General features: G+C 45.5%; 1 protein-coding gene across 1 annotated transcript in view; it reads left to right on the top strand.

Moving 5' to 3' along the window:
• The window catches only part of Ube2ql1 (ubiquitin conjugating enzyme E2 QL1), a 37,528-nt gene extending 28,312 nt beyond the window's left edge, over nucleotides 1-9,216 (top strand). Inside the window, exon 2 of the mRNA XM_020175388.2 lies at nucleotides 4,403-9,216. Coding sequence (XP_020030977.2) covers nucleotides 4,403-4,534 — 132 coding nt within the window. The 3' untranslated portion in view covers nucleotides 4,535-9,216. The remainder of the gene's footprint in view (nucleotides 1-4,402) is intronic.
• Nucleotides 9,217-13,694: the final 4,478 nt, after the last annotated feature.

Below are 13,694 nucleotides of genomic sequence, written 5' to 3'. Positions count from 1 at the left end.
GGAATAAATCATTAACCAAAGACTAAAACTTTCCATGATAGTTTAAAAAATAAAAATCCACCTGGTCACTGATGGCTCACATCTATAATCCTAGCTACTTGGGAGGCTGAGATCAGGAGGATTGCAGTGTCAGGACAGCCTGGGCAAATAGTTCCTGAGACTCCATCTCCAGAATAACAAGAGCAAAATGGACTGGAAATGTGGCTCAAGCAGTAGAGCACCTGCTTTGCAAGCATGAAGCCCTGAGTTTAAACCCCAAACCCACCAAAAGAAATAATAAAAATTTAAAAAACTAAAAAGCCCCATTCATTGGGTTCACCCTAGACCTGGCACTGATCCAAGCATCATATATGCTTCAGCTTATTAAATCCTCACAAAAGTTAGTGTCATATAATATTATTATCATGCTTAGTTTACGAATGAGAAAATTGAGGCTCACAGAGGTTAAGTAACTTGACCAAGGTCACACAGCCAGGAAGTGTTGCAGCAAGGATTTGAAGTCAGGTCTGTTGACTTCTGCAGCTCCTTCTGCACTCTGCACACATGCACGCCACACACCACACCGTACACACACACACACATACACACACACACACACACAGCCTTAAAATTCTATTCCCAAGCCCACCAGCCATCTGCTCGCAGTCCCTGAGCACAGCAGACTATTTTGGGCCTTTACTCGGGCTGTGTTTCAAGGCTCAGCTCTCTGCCATCAAACAGAAATCTTTCCCAACCCGTAGAGGAGGATGCTATCCCTCCTCTCCCTCCTCTCCCTGCTCTCCCTCCCCTTCCTTTTTCTCTTTCTTTCCCAAGCTAGAATCCAAGCCACGTCCATGAGGACCAGACTCTTTTGTCTTTGAAAGGCCCACACAGTCCCAGGAACCATGCCGCCATTCCTGACCCCAAGTCACTTACTGAATGACAGAGAGGGCTGAGCGCTCCCTGGCTCCAGATGGTCTCCAGTTCATACACAGCCATTCTCAGTTATAAGAGACTGTCCTCCTGGGCACATTTGACAATGTTTGAAGTTCATTGTTGTAACACGGGGCTGCTGCTAGCATCCGGTGGTGAAGCAAGACATGTTGTTCACACCTGCCTGCATGGGCAGCCCACAACAGTCACCCCACCCAAGCACCCACCACGCACCATCTCTCTCAGCAGCTCCAACATTCCTCCGTTATCTCCCTTCATGGTTCCCAGACCCCAAAGGCAGCACCACCTTGTCTTCTAAACCTGGCACCCAACATGCTGAATGAACAAGGAGTGCAGAACAATTGAGGGAGACTCTGCGACTCAGTGCCCAGCTGAAAGCCCATGCACAGTAGGTGTGTCGGACCGTGCAAAAGTGAGAACTGAACTGAGGACTTGCATCTGGGACCAGTTGTGAGCCTCTTGGCCGTGTAGAAATACCTTCATGCAGAATCGTGCTGACTGGCACCAAAAAATCAGAGCAGGAAAAGATCAGACCCAAAGGATTTGCAGAGGCCTGTGTTCCCATTCATCCTGTCCTGTGTCGGGGTCAGCATGGACGGTTTAAGTTGTGTTGGCAAGCCCCGAGGTGCTCATAATTCTGCATTCACAGTCCATGCCTCAGGAGAGAGTGGCACTCATCAAGAGTGTTGTTGGTTCTGACGGTGACACAAAATTCTTGCAGTGAGGGATGTAGATTGTCATATAAAAGACCTTGGTCTTTTAGCATACAATACAAGTAGCAATTGTTGAGAAGAAACAAGAGACATTCGAAGGAAATAGCTCAGACTAGACTCTGATTATTTTGGACACAGGAGGAAGCTGCCATGAGAATAAAAAACAGTTCATACATAATTGTATGCAGTTTGAAATGTTCATTGTTTCCAGATTCGCCTTCCTACCCTAATGATGCTGTAAGATGGGCATGACCCACACTTGAATCTGCAAAAATCCAAATTTTGAGAGACTATCCTGGGAAGAAGAATGGAGGTGCCCAAACATCAAAGTCACCATGGGACACCGGAAATGTGTTTCCTCTCCCTGAGCCATGGGCACCACAGGGCTCTTCAGCAAAAACAGCTCAGCTGCCCTGGCAGAGCCAGGAGACAGAATGCTGGTTTTCCAACCCAGCATTTCACTGCATAATATTGAAGTGGCCAATGAGAAGAGGACAAGCAGTCTATGAAAAGTATCTGTTGCCTGCAAGGGAGGGAGGAGGACCCAGAGGCTGAGAGCACTCCAGTGACAGCTAAGTGCAGCGAAAGCTGAGCCCGGCTGGCTCCTAAAGGACCTGCCTCCTGGCTGCTGAATTGACTAAGCCCTGAGTTCTGTGTTCATGATGTCTTCAGGGGAGAAAAGACAACAGAGGGTGGCTTGTTCTCTTAGGGTTTTGTTTGTTGTTTCTTGTGACAATTGGGACTTTCACAAAGAATAGGCGAAGTGTACGTTCATGCCAAAAGCAACAGATTATTCCAAGATTACTGACAGTCTGCATTTGTCTGGGGATGTTAATTCAGAATTCTGGAATCATCCCATTAATCTTCAGTATTGTAGAGAAGAATGACAGAGATGGTTAAAAGATGCACTTTACCCAAAAGTACAGCCTTTGGAATCTGCTTTCACTGGCCAACACCCCTGCCAAGACACCTTTGCCTAAGTTTAATGACATAGTTTTCGACTTTGATCTCAGGCCAGGACTATGATAGTTATAGATGTACTAGCTCTTCGAGGTCCCCTTTCATTACCTCATAAGCAAAGTGTGCAGTTATAGAACTAAAACCTGGTGAAAAATCTCAACAGTCAGTAATCGGCTGCTCCCTGTCTTCTCTTCTGTTTTCTTTCTCCTTTTGAGCAGCCCAGTTAATTGAAGTGGACAGCCTTTAGAAAGGGTGTCATTGTCCTGGATGTCAGAGGGACAAGTAAGCCAGAGGGCTGTCACCGGAACAGAGTATTATTCCAGGATTTCTGCCTCCCCAACTAGGTATCATTCTCATATCCACTGGTGAGAAGTCAAGTGTTGGGAAGGCAGCAGAAGCCCTGAATTCAAGTATGCAAGATGCTTTTCCATCCTCAACTTCTCAGGGCTGACCACCATTTGCCACTGATTCAGAAGCCAGGCCAACTTCTCCCACTGAGGATTATCAGAGAAGGCCAAGGTTATTGGATACTGTCTGCCTCTGCTGCACAGACCTGGGTAGCTTCTGCCCTCAGTGCCTGTCCAAGGAAGCGAGGCTGCAGCACGGAGGAGGAGGCCACTGGTGAGGAGGCCCGGTTCCAAGTGAAAGCATAGCATGCAGTTGCACCATAGCAACAACAGTGCTCACCAGGAGGGCAGAGGGCCTGTTCAGAGAGAACAAATGTTAGTGAAAGGTCATAAGCAGCAGGAGCCCTTAGCAATCAAACACAGGAACTAGCCAGGTTTTGGGGGTGTTTCTCTTCCATCTTAGATGACACCATGGTGAGCACTGAGGAAGACAAGCCTGGGCAAAGCTCAGCGTGAACAAATGCACCCGCGGTCCAAGGACAGGTATCTGCCCTCAAGAGGCTTCTTGCTGAATCACCGAGGCTGGAACAAGAGCCTCAGCAGGTCTGTCCACTGGAGACACAGCATCACCTCACTCCTGACCGTTCTCTGTCAGCGCCCCCCGTGCTGAGTAAATCACATTGCCCCAGGTCTCCAAGGCCTGTTCACATTGACAGTCGTCCGCTGTCTCGTTTCTCACACTCTGCAGGCTTCAGGCTTCCTGTGCCTCCTAAAGATGAGCCAGTCCCTCTGGTCCTCTGCAGTCCTTGAGCGAAATACACCTGCTCACTATGACAGGGCTGGCTTTGTCCCCTGGCCCTCATGACTACCACCACTGTGGGACACATGCAATGGGTCTGAAATGATGTGAATTCTGGGAACTCACTAATTGGATTTTAAAAACTATAGTTTTTAAATGCACATGCGACTATATAAATGTACACATCGATACATAAATTTGTCTCCACTGCTGTCAAAGAGGTCTCGGAGGTTATAGTTAAAGGTGTTCTGTTGAAGAAGGGAGGAAGGCGTTGTGCCCCAGGAGAGCTCCAGGAGAGCTCTGAACTGATGCTCTTTTAATCAGGCTGGTCCCTCCTGTGTATCTGGTGAATTGGGGACAGAGGCTGCCTGCAAGCCCCATGAAATGAGTGAGTTCAGGTAAAGCCAAGGCTGCGGGTTTGTGAAGCTGACCCCCATCCCTAAAGGTTTGTCAGCCTCTGACTCCTCCATCTGTTCTGTACTAAGTCCCTAATGCCCTGCATCTGCCTCACCCCTCCCCCAGGAATGCCCCTTCCTTGCAGGTAACCAATAAGTCACATCAATTCAGACATCACGCATGACCTCGTGTAGCATTGTGGGACAGAATCACTGCTAAACTTCTAACCTGAGTCCTCTCTTCATCCCGCACAGGGACGGATCTGCAGAAAAGCCGGCAAGTCAAAAAAGTCATTCAGCCGCAAGGAGGCTGAAGCTACCTTCAAGAGTTTGGTGAAGACGCATGAAAAATACGGCTGGGTCACCCCTCCCGTCTCCGATGGCTGATGTGTGCAATGTGTGCTAGACGCTTGAGCCGCCCGTCCACACACACTCCATCCCTGCCATCTCCTCCCAGTGCTGCTCATTCTCCCCCCTTTTCTACTCCAGCCAGAACTGCGTCCTAACCTGAAGGACACCCTTAAGTTATTTATGAACAGAGCGAAAGAGGGAGCAAACGCTCTTTGGGATTATGTTTCCATTCTAAGTGAGTGATCATCTCTAAGTCACTTTAGAACGAATGTCTGGATGGTGACGTTTGCAGCCCACCCACCCCTTCCACCCCCCACCCCGCTGCATTACCCCTAGCCTCTTGCCATGACAGCAGCTCCAATGAGCCGGCAGGAAACTCAACGCCCTGCTCGCTCCATTTTCATGTAAACGGCACCCTTCATGTTCCATAGGAGCACCGCTCTACACATCATGGGCGCTGCCGGCCCCTGTTTGCTGTGCTCTGTATCTCTGTTTCTCTTCCTGGCAGGTCAACATAACTTGAAGATATGTCTTTCTCTCTGTGGCCTGTGGTCTGCTGTGACGACATTTAGACCTCATTTGTGCTATGACCTGTGGCTCATGAAAACACAAATCTAATATTGCCAGGTTCTAGTAACTTCAAACTACAACTGCCCACTTGGTTAAAACGTGCTCTCTATGCTGATTTTGTGGTGTGCTGCTGTTCACAGATAAACCAGTGCCATTTGAGGAGAGACAGGGATTGTTGCGGTCACCGGGGGGACAGGACGTCAGGTGCACCCCCTGGGGCTCCCAGCAACAGACAGACAGTCACAGGGAACAGTCTTTTCAGATATTATGAAGTGCTCCAATGACAGAGCATTTGTGTCCCTGTCTTCTCTCAACCACCAAAAGCAAAAGACAATTTCCCTCCCATTCAATGCAGTCATCTGACTCATTTTATCATATGTGCTAGTGACAGGGAACACCAGAACTGCCAAAGGATACCAAGTGATCCTACGAGGATTTGCATGACCGGGTCTGTTTCTTTACCCAGTAGTCACTTGTGTGTCCCCCAAGGTCAAGACGCAAGCACCCTCGCTGTGGTGTAAACTTCCTGTTATTTAATCTCTCACAGTTTCATTTTTCTCTTCTGTTAATTTACCTAGACCTTTCTAAGAAGCTCCATGAGATGAGGAAATACTGTTTATAATAACATGCGGAAAGAGGTAAAATGTTCATTCCAAGTGGAAAATCATGCTGGACACATTTTAAATAAAATCATGCATACCTGATCCACTGCCTCAAGAATTCAGTCATTGTGGGCTGCTCTTCCACTAAGAATCATTTCATGCGTTTCACAGAATTTTAATATTTCAAGCACTGCACACATATCGTGTGCTTTGGGAACAGTGTTCTGCAGGCAGGAAATGCAAAAATCTAATCAATTAGGATAGTCAGAGAAGTTGCCAGAAGCTGAGAATGCCCAAAACATGCAGAGAAGGGGGTCAAACTCACATGTGGCCAACTGTGTTTTCCCACTAGGAATTAATACTCGCTTCTTGTCTGCTTATGTTCAATTCCTCAGGCAGTCTTTCCTCCTGGGAGCAGCACACTCGTGCTAGGGTTTGTACAGATCTGAACCACCTCACCTCAAAGGACAGGCTCAGCTCCTCCCAGCATGGCTACTGAGCCACCAAACTGCCCTTTCTTGTTCCTTTCATTTCTACCACTTCTTATTTGCCCCAAATACACAAATGCAGCTGATAGCTAAAAAGACAGTGTACTGAGAAGGACTGGCCTGCTCAAGTTCCCTGCAAGCAACAATAGTCAGGAAACCAGATGACAGTGCACTTGCCTCGCTCATTCATCTGATCCCCGAGGTAGAATTCTCTAGTCCGGAGAGCAGCCCTCAGCTGACGGTCTCTGTACTCCATGGCTGTGATAGGATTACTTCAACTGTGCATTGACAACCTGGGGCAGAGCCTGTTCCTGGAGGAAGCACTCAGCTGAGCTTGCAGATTGCTAGACAGGTCTCTCTTCTAAAATAAAACTGAAAGTGACTCTTTAAGAAAATAAATACATCGAAAGCTGGGTCATTTTGTTTATTGTCTGAGTTGAAAACCTGTTCACAGTTGTTTTGGGGAGGTCTACACTTAGGAGGTACAGCCAGGAAACCTAGTGTCCCCCAGGTTGGCTCAAGACTGCTGACAGGCAAGCAGAGACATTCAGCTTGATTCTAGCTTTTCAGTACATCTGGAATTTGATTTATTTTGTGTGGCATTTCTATTAGGTTTGTTAGCAATTTATGGAAGAAATTAATTCTTTAGTGCAAAAAATAGCAGTTTTTTTTTCTCTTAAATGGATGAGAATTTCAGATTTGAAAAGTAGTAGGAGGTTATTTAAAACATGACTATGGCTGTGACTCCATCAAGAAGTCCCCTTTCTGGGAGCCAAAGCCAAAACAGGTCCACATGGCCTAGCCATCAAGTCACACTATGTCCACTGCATGCTTGTCCTAACTGTCACATCCTGGCTGTCCACACATTAGCCACAAGCCTCACCCACTCTTGTGAAGTAGAGGCTGGCTGTGGAGCCCAGGATGAGAAGGAGGCTGTCTCCAAGCCTGGCCTGTGACTTGTGTCACACTCTCAGAAAATTGAGAAATGACAGAGACTGCTGCAAATGATGGAGGCAAAGTATTTTTGAGACCAAAGATTCTTATATGAACTTGATACATTATTTTCATGGCATAATTGTAATTTATATTACAATAATGGGCTTTAATTAGAACACACTTGGATACCTGCTCCAAATTAACAATAGTGGTTAAAATGCAATTATCCTGCAATCATATTACTTGCTTTTAGTCCCCGCTCATCTCCGTTAGGTCAAACAGCCATACTGGCTGTCTCTCCACTCAGTTAGCAGTCTCCTTGCAGATACAAGGAAAGCAGAAATTTCAGATACATCATCTTGTAACTAGATAAGGATAATACCTAGGGACCAGCAACAGGTGAGAGAAGTACAAATTTCACTGCAGCAATTACAACCATTGCTCAAGTCTAGATGCTTCCTGACTCCTAAGCAGGAAGGTTTCCTGGAGCAAGTGAGATGTAAGCCATTTCTACACCAGTTCTACTTCTTCCCATGGTTGAGCAATGGTGTAGAAATGGAAGAGGCTGTGTCCCCATCAAGGGCATGGTCTGTGCCTCACTGGAACAGAAGGGTGGGCTGGCAGATCCTTGCCACTCCCCACCTACATGAACTCTGTTCATATTGCTGATTGCAAGAGGAAGACACAGCCAAACCTTTCAGCTCAGGGCAGAGTGGGGAGCTGCCCCACTTACAGGAACTATATTTCAGCATTTTATAAAAACCCATCTAACAGCACACAGAAGTCTGATTGAATTTGCTGTCTGAGGGAACAGAACCTATGTCCTAACTGCAGTGAGGGTAGAGCCTTTGCATCTGGGAAGATATTTAGCCAAATCGGATGCCCTCTACAGGGAAGGAAGCAAGCCCAGAGGCTGTGGGGCTTGTGCAAATTCAGCTGGGGACTGGGGAGGGGAGCACAAGTCACTGTCTTGCTGTGACTTTCTGATCCTTCATGCTGCTTGTCATGAGAGCATGAAGCAGTTCATGTGACCCACTCCTGAGCACACACTTGACTCCCCTCACTAGGTGGGTATAGCCACAGATCTTCTAGGGAGTCTGGGAAGCACACAGGTGGTCAATTCTGCACCAAAAACACATGGGTGCCAAGGGCAGTAGTTGTACTCCATCGTTTCAGAAAGCTTCCACGAGGGGCTCAGAGCTCAGCTCAGGCAATCACAATCAATACTTCAAACATTTTCTCCAAAGTCATCAAAATAATACACAGCTCTGTTCCTTAGTTTTATGCTATGTTCTGCCTCATTTTTCTAATTTTTTCAGGGTCCATTTCTCATAGTATTGAGTATCACTTCAACCTGAGGGCTCATTTGACCCAAAGCAAGGATCTGGAAAAGGTAAACAAACAGTGTTGACATTCGGGAAAGCAGTAAGTGATGTTAGCTCGGTTCCAGAAGAAACACAGGAGCCAAGTGTGCTGGCAAACAGACATAATCAAAGTTTGAAGAGAGTGCCGACCCAAAGGGAAGCAAGATTTTTGTGTCAAGGTTGGAGCAGGGCTACACAAATAAGCAAGGGAACTGAGAGGGCCAAGTGCAAGGTCTCCGTCTTGGGTCGATGTGACAGTATAGAGTTAGGGACTAGGGCCATGTGCTGCTTTCTCTTGCACAGTTAAAACCATCCTGCTTTGTGGACATACTGCAGTCATTTTGTATCTCTGTATCTTGGACAATGACGTTAATTGAACTGAAATAGAAGCTTGTTGTAACCTATGTGCTTGGTTTCATTCCTGCCTGCTTTCTCTACAAATGTGATTTTATTTCATGAATGTTGTTGTCATCATGATGATGGTGACTGATTGAATGTCATGGGTCTGTAAGTGTTCAGCCCCTCACTACAATTCACCTTGACACTTTGATGTACACCTTTTCCAAAGTTATTCTGTTCTGTAACTGTCACAAGGAGAGAAAAAGAAATGCATGTGCCATAAGGTAGATTGGAAGGAAATGTTTGCCCCTGGGAGATGGTGAGTGCATGAGCCAAGCCATCTAGAGGCACCACCCTGTGGGGAAAATAACAACTTTGGGAAGCAAGTCCTTATGACCAATAAATGTCTTTACATGGAACTCACGTTGTGTCCTGGTGTGTTCTCTACTCAGCGATCGTTAGGATTGCTCTAGCGTGTCTCCACGCACGTTGTCCTTTGTGGTCCATTGTGAGTGGCTTTCTGTCACATGATACACTCTGATCTTCTGTACTTTGGCTTTCTTGTGGTTTGCCAAATGAAAACTTGAAGTACGTTATGGGATTCTCTATAAAAATCAATGAGCTATTACTAAACCAGATCCGATTCCACTGTTGGGTGATGTAGAGTCCTTCTCCCCTGTCACTTGGTTGTAAAGGTTTGTAAACATGTTTGCCAAAGATTCCTGGTAAATTTCTCAACATAATTGAAATATCGTGCTTAGCTCAAGCTATAGTCTAAAATACTACTGAATTACAGAGATACTTCTTGGAAGGAATATTGAGAAGTAATTCTGAAAATGACTATTCTCAATTATCCTAAGCATAATGTATTTAAAAGGCATTTCAGCTCACTTTCTACACTGGTATATAAGTTAAGTTCAGTTTTTATTCTAAACTGCTTATCAGAGGAGTTTCTTAGTCCTTCTCAAGATAGTTTTCTAATCAAGAGCATATTTTTCTTTTAAAATGTGAAGACCTTGTTTTCATATTGAACAGGCATCAGCTCTGGAATCAAGCAGCTTTGAGTAGCCCCCTGCCCACCTCTTGACATAAGTGAGCAAGAAATAGAGCCCCTGACATCAGTTTCTGATTTCCAAACCAGAATTTTGAAGTCAACATCTGCTGTTGGAGGGTCACTGTGACAAGACAGGAAGGAAGCTCAGTGCCTGGTGTGTAACTGTAACTTACTAAACAATGTGCCAATGACAATGAGGCGGAATTGGTGGGTCAAGGGGGCCACTCCAGGTGGCTGTTGGGGGTCTCTTCCAGGCTGTTCACTCCATACAGTTGAAGCCAGGAAAAGCTGCTTGCTTTTCTCAGGTGACAGCATGGGAGAGCCATCAGCAAGGCACTGACTCTGACTCAGGAGTGGAGGTGGAGTGTGCCTTGTCACACACTGTCTCCAGAGCCTGTCCAGCCACAGCTGTGCATGGTCATGGACAGCTGATGCCTGGGTCACTGTGTCCAGAGGCATATTTTTCTTATGGCAGAAGAAGAAGACCCAGTGAGTAGACCTGGACCCCCCCCAACACTGAAAGTTCTAGGAGTGTTCTGTGTCAGAGACGGGTACAGAGAATGTAAAATCCATCTCTCCATCTCTGCCTTGCTTGCCACTGAAGTCTTTGGTTAAAAGAGGCCTATTTCCACGTCAGGACCAATGTCACATGTTATCAGAAACACTATTTTTGCTTAAACAGGGGAGCTGGCCTAGGTATTGAGGTCCATGTACACATAAACTTTTTGCCAAAAAGCAGTTAAAATAGATTGTGTTTCATTTCTTCAGCCATCAAGTGCAGTGATCACGTGTAACCGTGCAGAGATTAGCCAGGGTCAGAGCACTATCTCAGAGCACTTGTTAAAGATTTCTGGGGTCATTATTTCCTAATGATTTTGAAGGTGAAATCCAATTAAATATTTCTAAACAGCATGAGCAAGCTTTCCTATAGGAAAAGTCTCTTTTTTTTTTTCTTTTCCTACATATGCCAGGATTTTAGTTTAGTCCAGGGCCTTCTAGAACCATGTCCATAGGCAGCACTGCAGGGCAGACTGATTGATTTTTCTAACCTGATTTTACTTAAACATAGACAATTAATGTTTACTAAAACATTACATTATGTCAATCCTAAAGTAACATTTAAACCTCTAACTTCCAAGGACATTCCAAGCTATGGATTTCTAAAATTTAACCCTTTTAAACTATATCAGTCATTTTGCACAGATAGTTCTGACTTTTACCATATTCACACATACACGCACACACTTGTACGCACGTACACACACATGCACACACCCACACCTGATTTATGTTATCTTATTGTCATTATTCCAAGGGTCTTCTCTCACTTTAGCCTCTGCATCTTATGGTGTTGCTTTTCTATAAAGCATATTAATTTTCAAAGTAGCACACACTTCCCTGCAACCCTGAGCCCTTCTTCCCCTCTTCTTCTGTGACCTAGGGCCTTCTGGGGGCTTTGGTTCTCACCTGCTAGAGGTCTTATGTTCTCTGTCACTTGTCCCCAGGGGCCTAGCCTTTTGAAATCCAAGAAACAGACTTTCCGACATTCAAATGTTTGGCAAATGATAGCTTGGAGCTTATTAAAATTTTTTTCCAGCACCAGAAATAAAGCAATGCTTCTTGTAATCCTCCTGTCAATTATTTGTTAAACAATGAGCTAGGAAGGGCTTCACAGATTGCTGAGAAGGACCTGCTCAGTGATTACTTTTTCTGCCCCAGAAAACCTTAAAACTAGCTGGTTCCAATGGCTTCTACTAGTGAAAGGATTCCCTACAAGGGGAGACAAACCTAGAGGATTCACTTTTCAGAAGGACATTTTAACACACAAAAAGTGAAATTCAGACTCCAAGGTCCTCAACTAATACAGTGTGAAGCTGGGAGAACAAATCAGAGCATCGTTACTTCTGGACTTGCTGCCTTCAGAATATAAACATATCTACATGAACACATGCGTGTGATGCAGCTCAGAAATAGGTATTGTCTTGGAACATATTGGATCACATAAATATAATTACATATAACATATATATTTGCATAAGTAACACATATATAATGTATAGTATATGTGTTACACACACACAGTAGGTATGTGAACCAATGGTCTCTGAGAAGGTCTGCTACACATACAGGATTTGCCTGACAATAAATAGCCCCAGGTTCATTCTTCTTGTAGCCGAGGTCCACTCTCACCCTTCTGCCAGAATTCAGCCCCCGTGCGCAGCCCTGCTGCATCTGTCTCACACTGGTGATTCTATAAGACTCGGTGAGGGGTTAAACTGAAATAGAGAACATTTTAGTTAGAGGTTGCTGGGGAACAGGCACTAGAAGCTGGACACTGCCCTCCTGTGGCCACCAGCCTCTGTTATTCACTCTGCTTCCCTAAGCTCACCCAGGCCAGGACAAAAAGAGACACTGAGTCATTTGTGAAAATAATCGAACTGTGTGTCCATCAGATTTTGTCCAGAAAAACTGGTTCCAAGAGTTTCTGTTAGAGATCACTCTGCTCAGGAACATAGGCATGGTGACATTTGGTACTGTCACTGGGAGCTGAGGCTTTGTGGCCATACAGATCTGTTGGTGCTTTCCTATCCCAAGTCCCAAAGAGAAAGAAGACTGATGACTCTCAACCACAAATAGAACCCAGGCAACCACAGAAGGAAGACCTGTGCAAAAATAACCATCCAGCTCCCACCCTATAATTTACTTTCTCTCTCATTTTTTACATCTTTCAAAAGCTCTCTTTCTTTCTCCATCATTCTGAACACTGGACAAAATAAGCAATGCAGCAATAAAAGATTTTTATTCTGTTTAGGGCTTATACCCGGCCTCTATCTGCATTTCACCTGGGATGCAGCAAGTCCCATCACAACAAAGAGCCCTGGCAGGGAGCAGACTGTGTGGGCCTGAAAATGAGAGAAATCACACAGAATGGGCCCAAATTGCCCACTTGAGCTTCCTAACAGTCTATTTGTGTGGGTTCTTTTTTTTTTTTTCCACTTCAGTAAGGAAAAAAAAAAGGCAGTGTATTTCCTGTAATTTTTTTACTTAAAAAGAAAAGAGTGTAGGGAACAAGGAGAAAGCAGAGATGAAAGAGAAAGAGGTGGCCAGGAGGCTCAAAAATGGGGGGCCTAAATGTTTAAGGAGCATCGGCTACATCAGGAGACTAAAAAGAGGGACAGATAGCAGTGACAAGGCTGGCCTGGCGTGGATGAAGGGGCAAAGGAAAAAAGCATGTACCCTCAGAGACCGAACTGTGTGTCCATCAGATTCTGTCCAGAAAAACTAGACAAGCAATGCCTCGACTCGTAATCTTCCTGTCAATTATTTGTTAAACAATGAACTAGGAAGGGCCTCACAGGTCAAGGCAAATGCAAGCCCAGCCCTAGGTCTCCTGAAGTGCTTGTACCAGTGACTCGGGGCTTTCCTGGAGACCAACAGGCATGAGTTCCATTTGCTGATGTGCTGTTCTGAGACAGGTGACATTCTCCAGGTGACCAAAGAGTAGAATTCTCAGTAGTGAGGACCAGTTTGAACAGACACCTTGCAAACTGTTTGAGACCAACCAGGATAGTGAGAGACAGCCAGGTGGGCGGAACCCACACACACCTCAAGAGCCACGTCTGGAGACTAGCATGGGGTCATGAAGCATAGGCCTGTCTGGTATGGCAGCAGAATCATGGTGCCCAAGGGGCACCCATCCCAATGGGCAAATGCCATGTCATGTGGCAAAGGGAGCTTTGCAGATGTGACGAAGTTAAGGACTTTGAAATGAGCATATTCCACTGTCATCACAGGATCAGAAGAGAGAGGCAGAAGGGACAGAATCAGAGATGTAAAAACAGA

This window comes from Castor canadensis, chromosome 6, assembly GCF_047511655.1.
Source record: "Castor canadensis chromosome 6, mCasCan1.hap1v2, whole genome shotgun sequence".
Classification (NCBI taxonomy): domain Eukaryota; kingdom Metazoa; phylum Chordata; class Mammalia; order Rodentia; family Castoridae; genus Castor; species Castor canadensis.
Note: the sequence above shows the minus strand (reverse complement) of the source record. Positions and strands in the feature narration are given on the sequence as shown.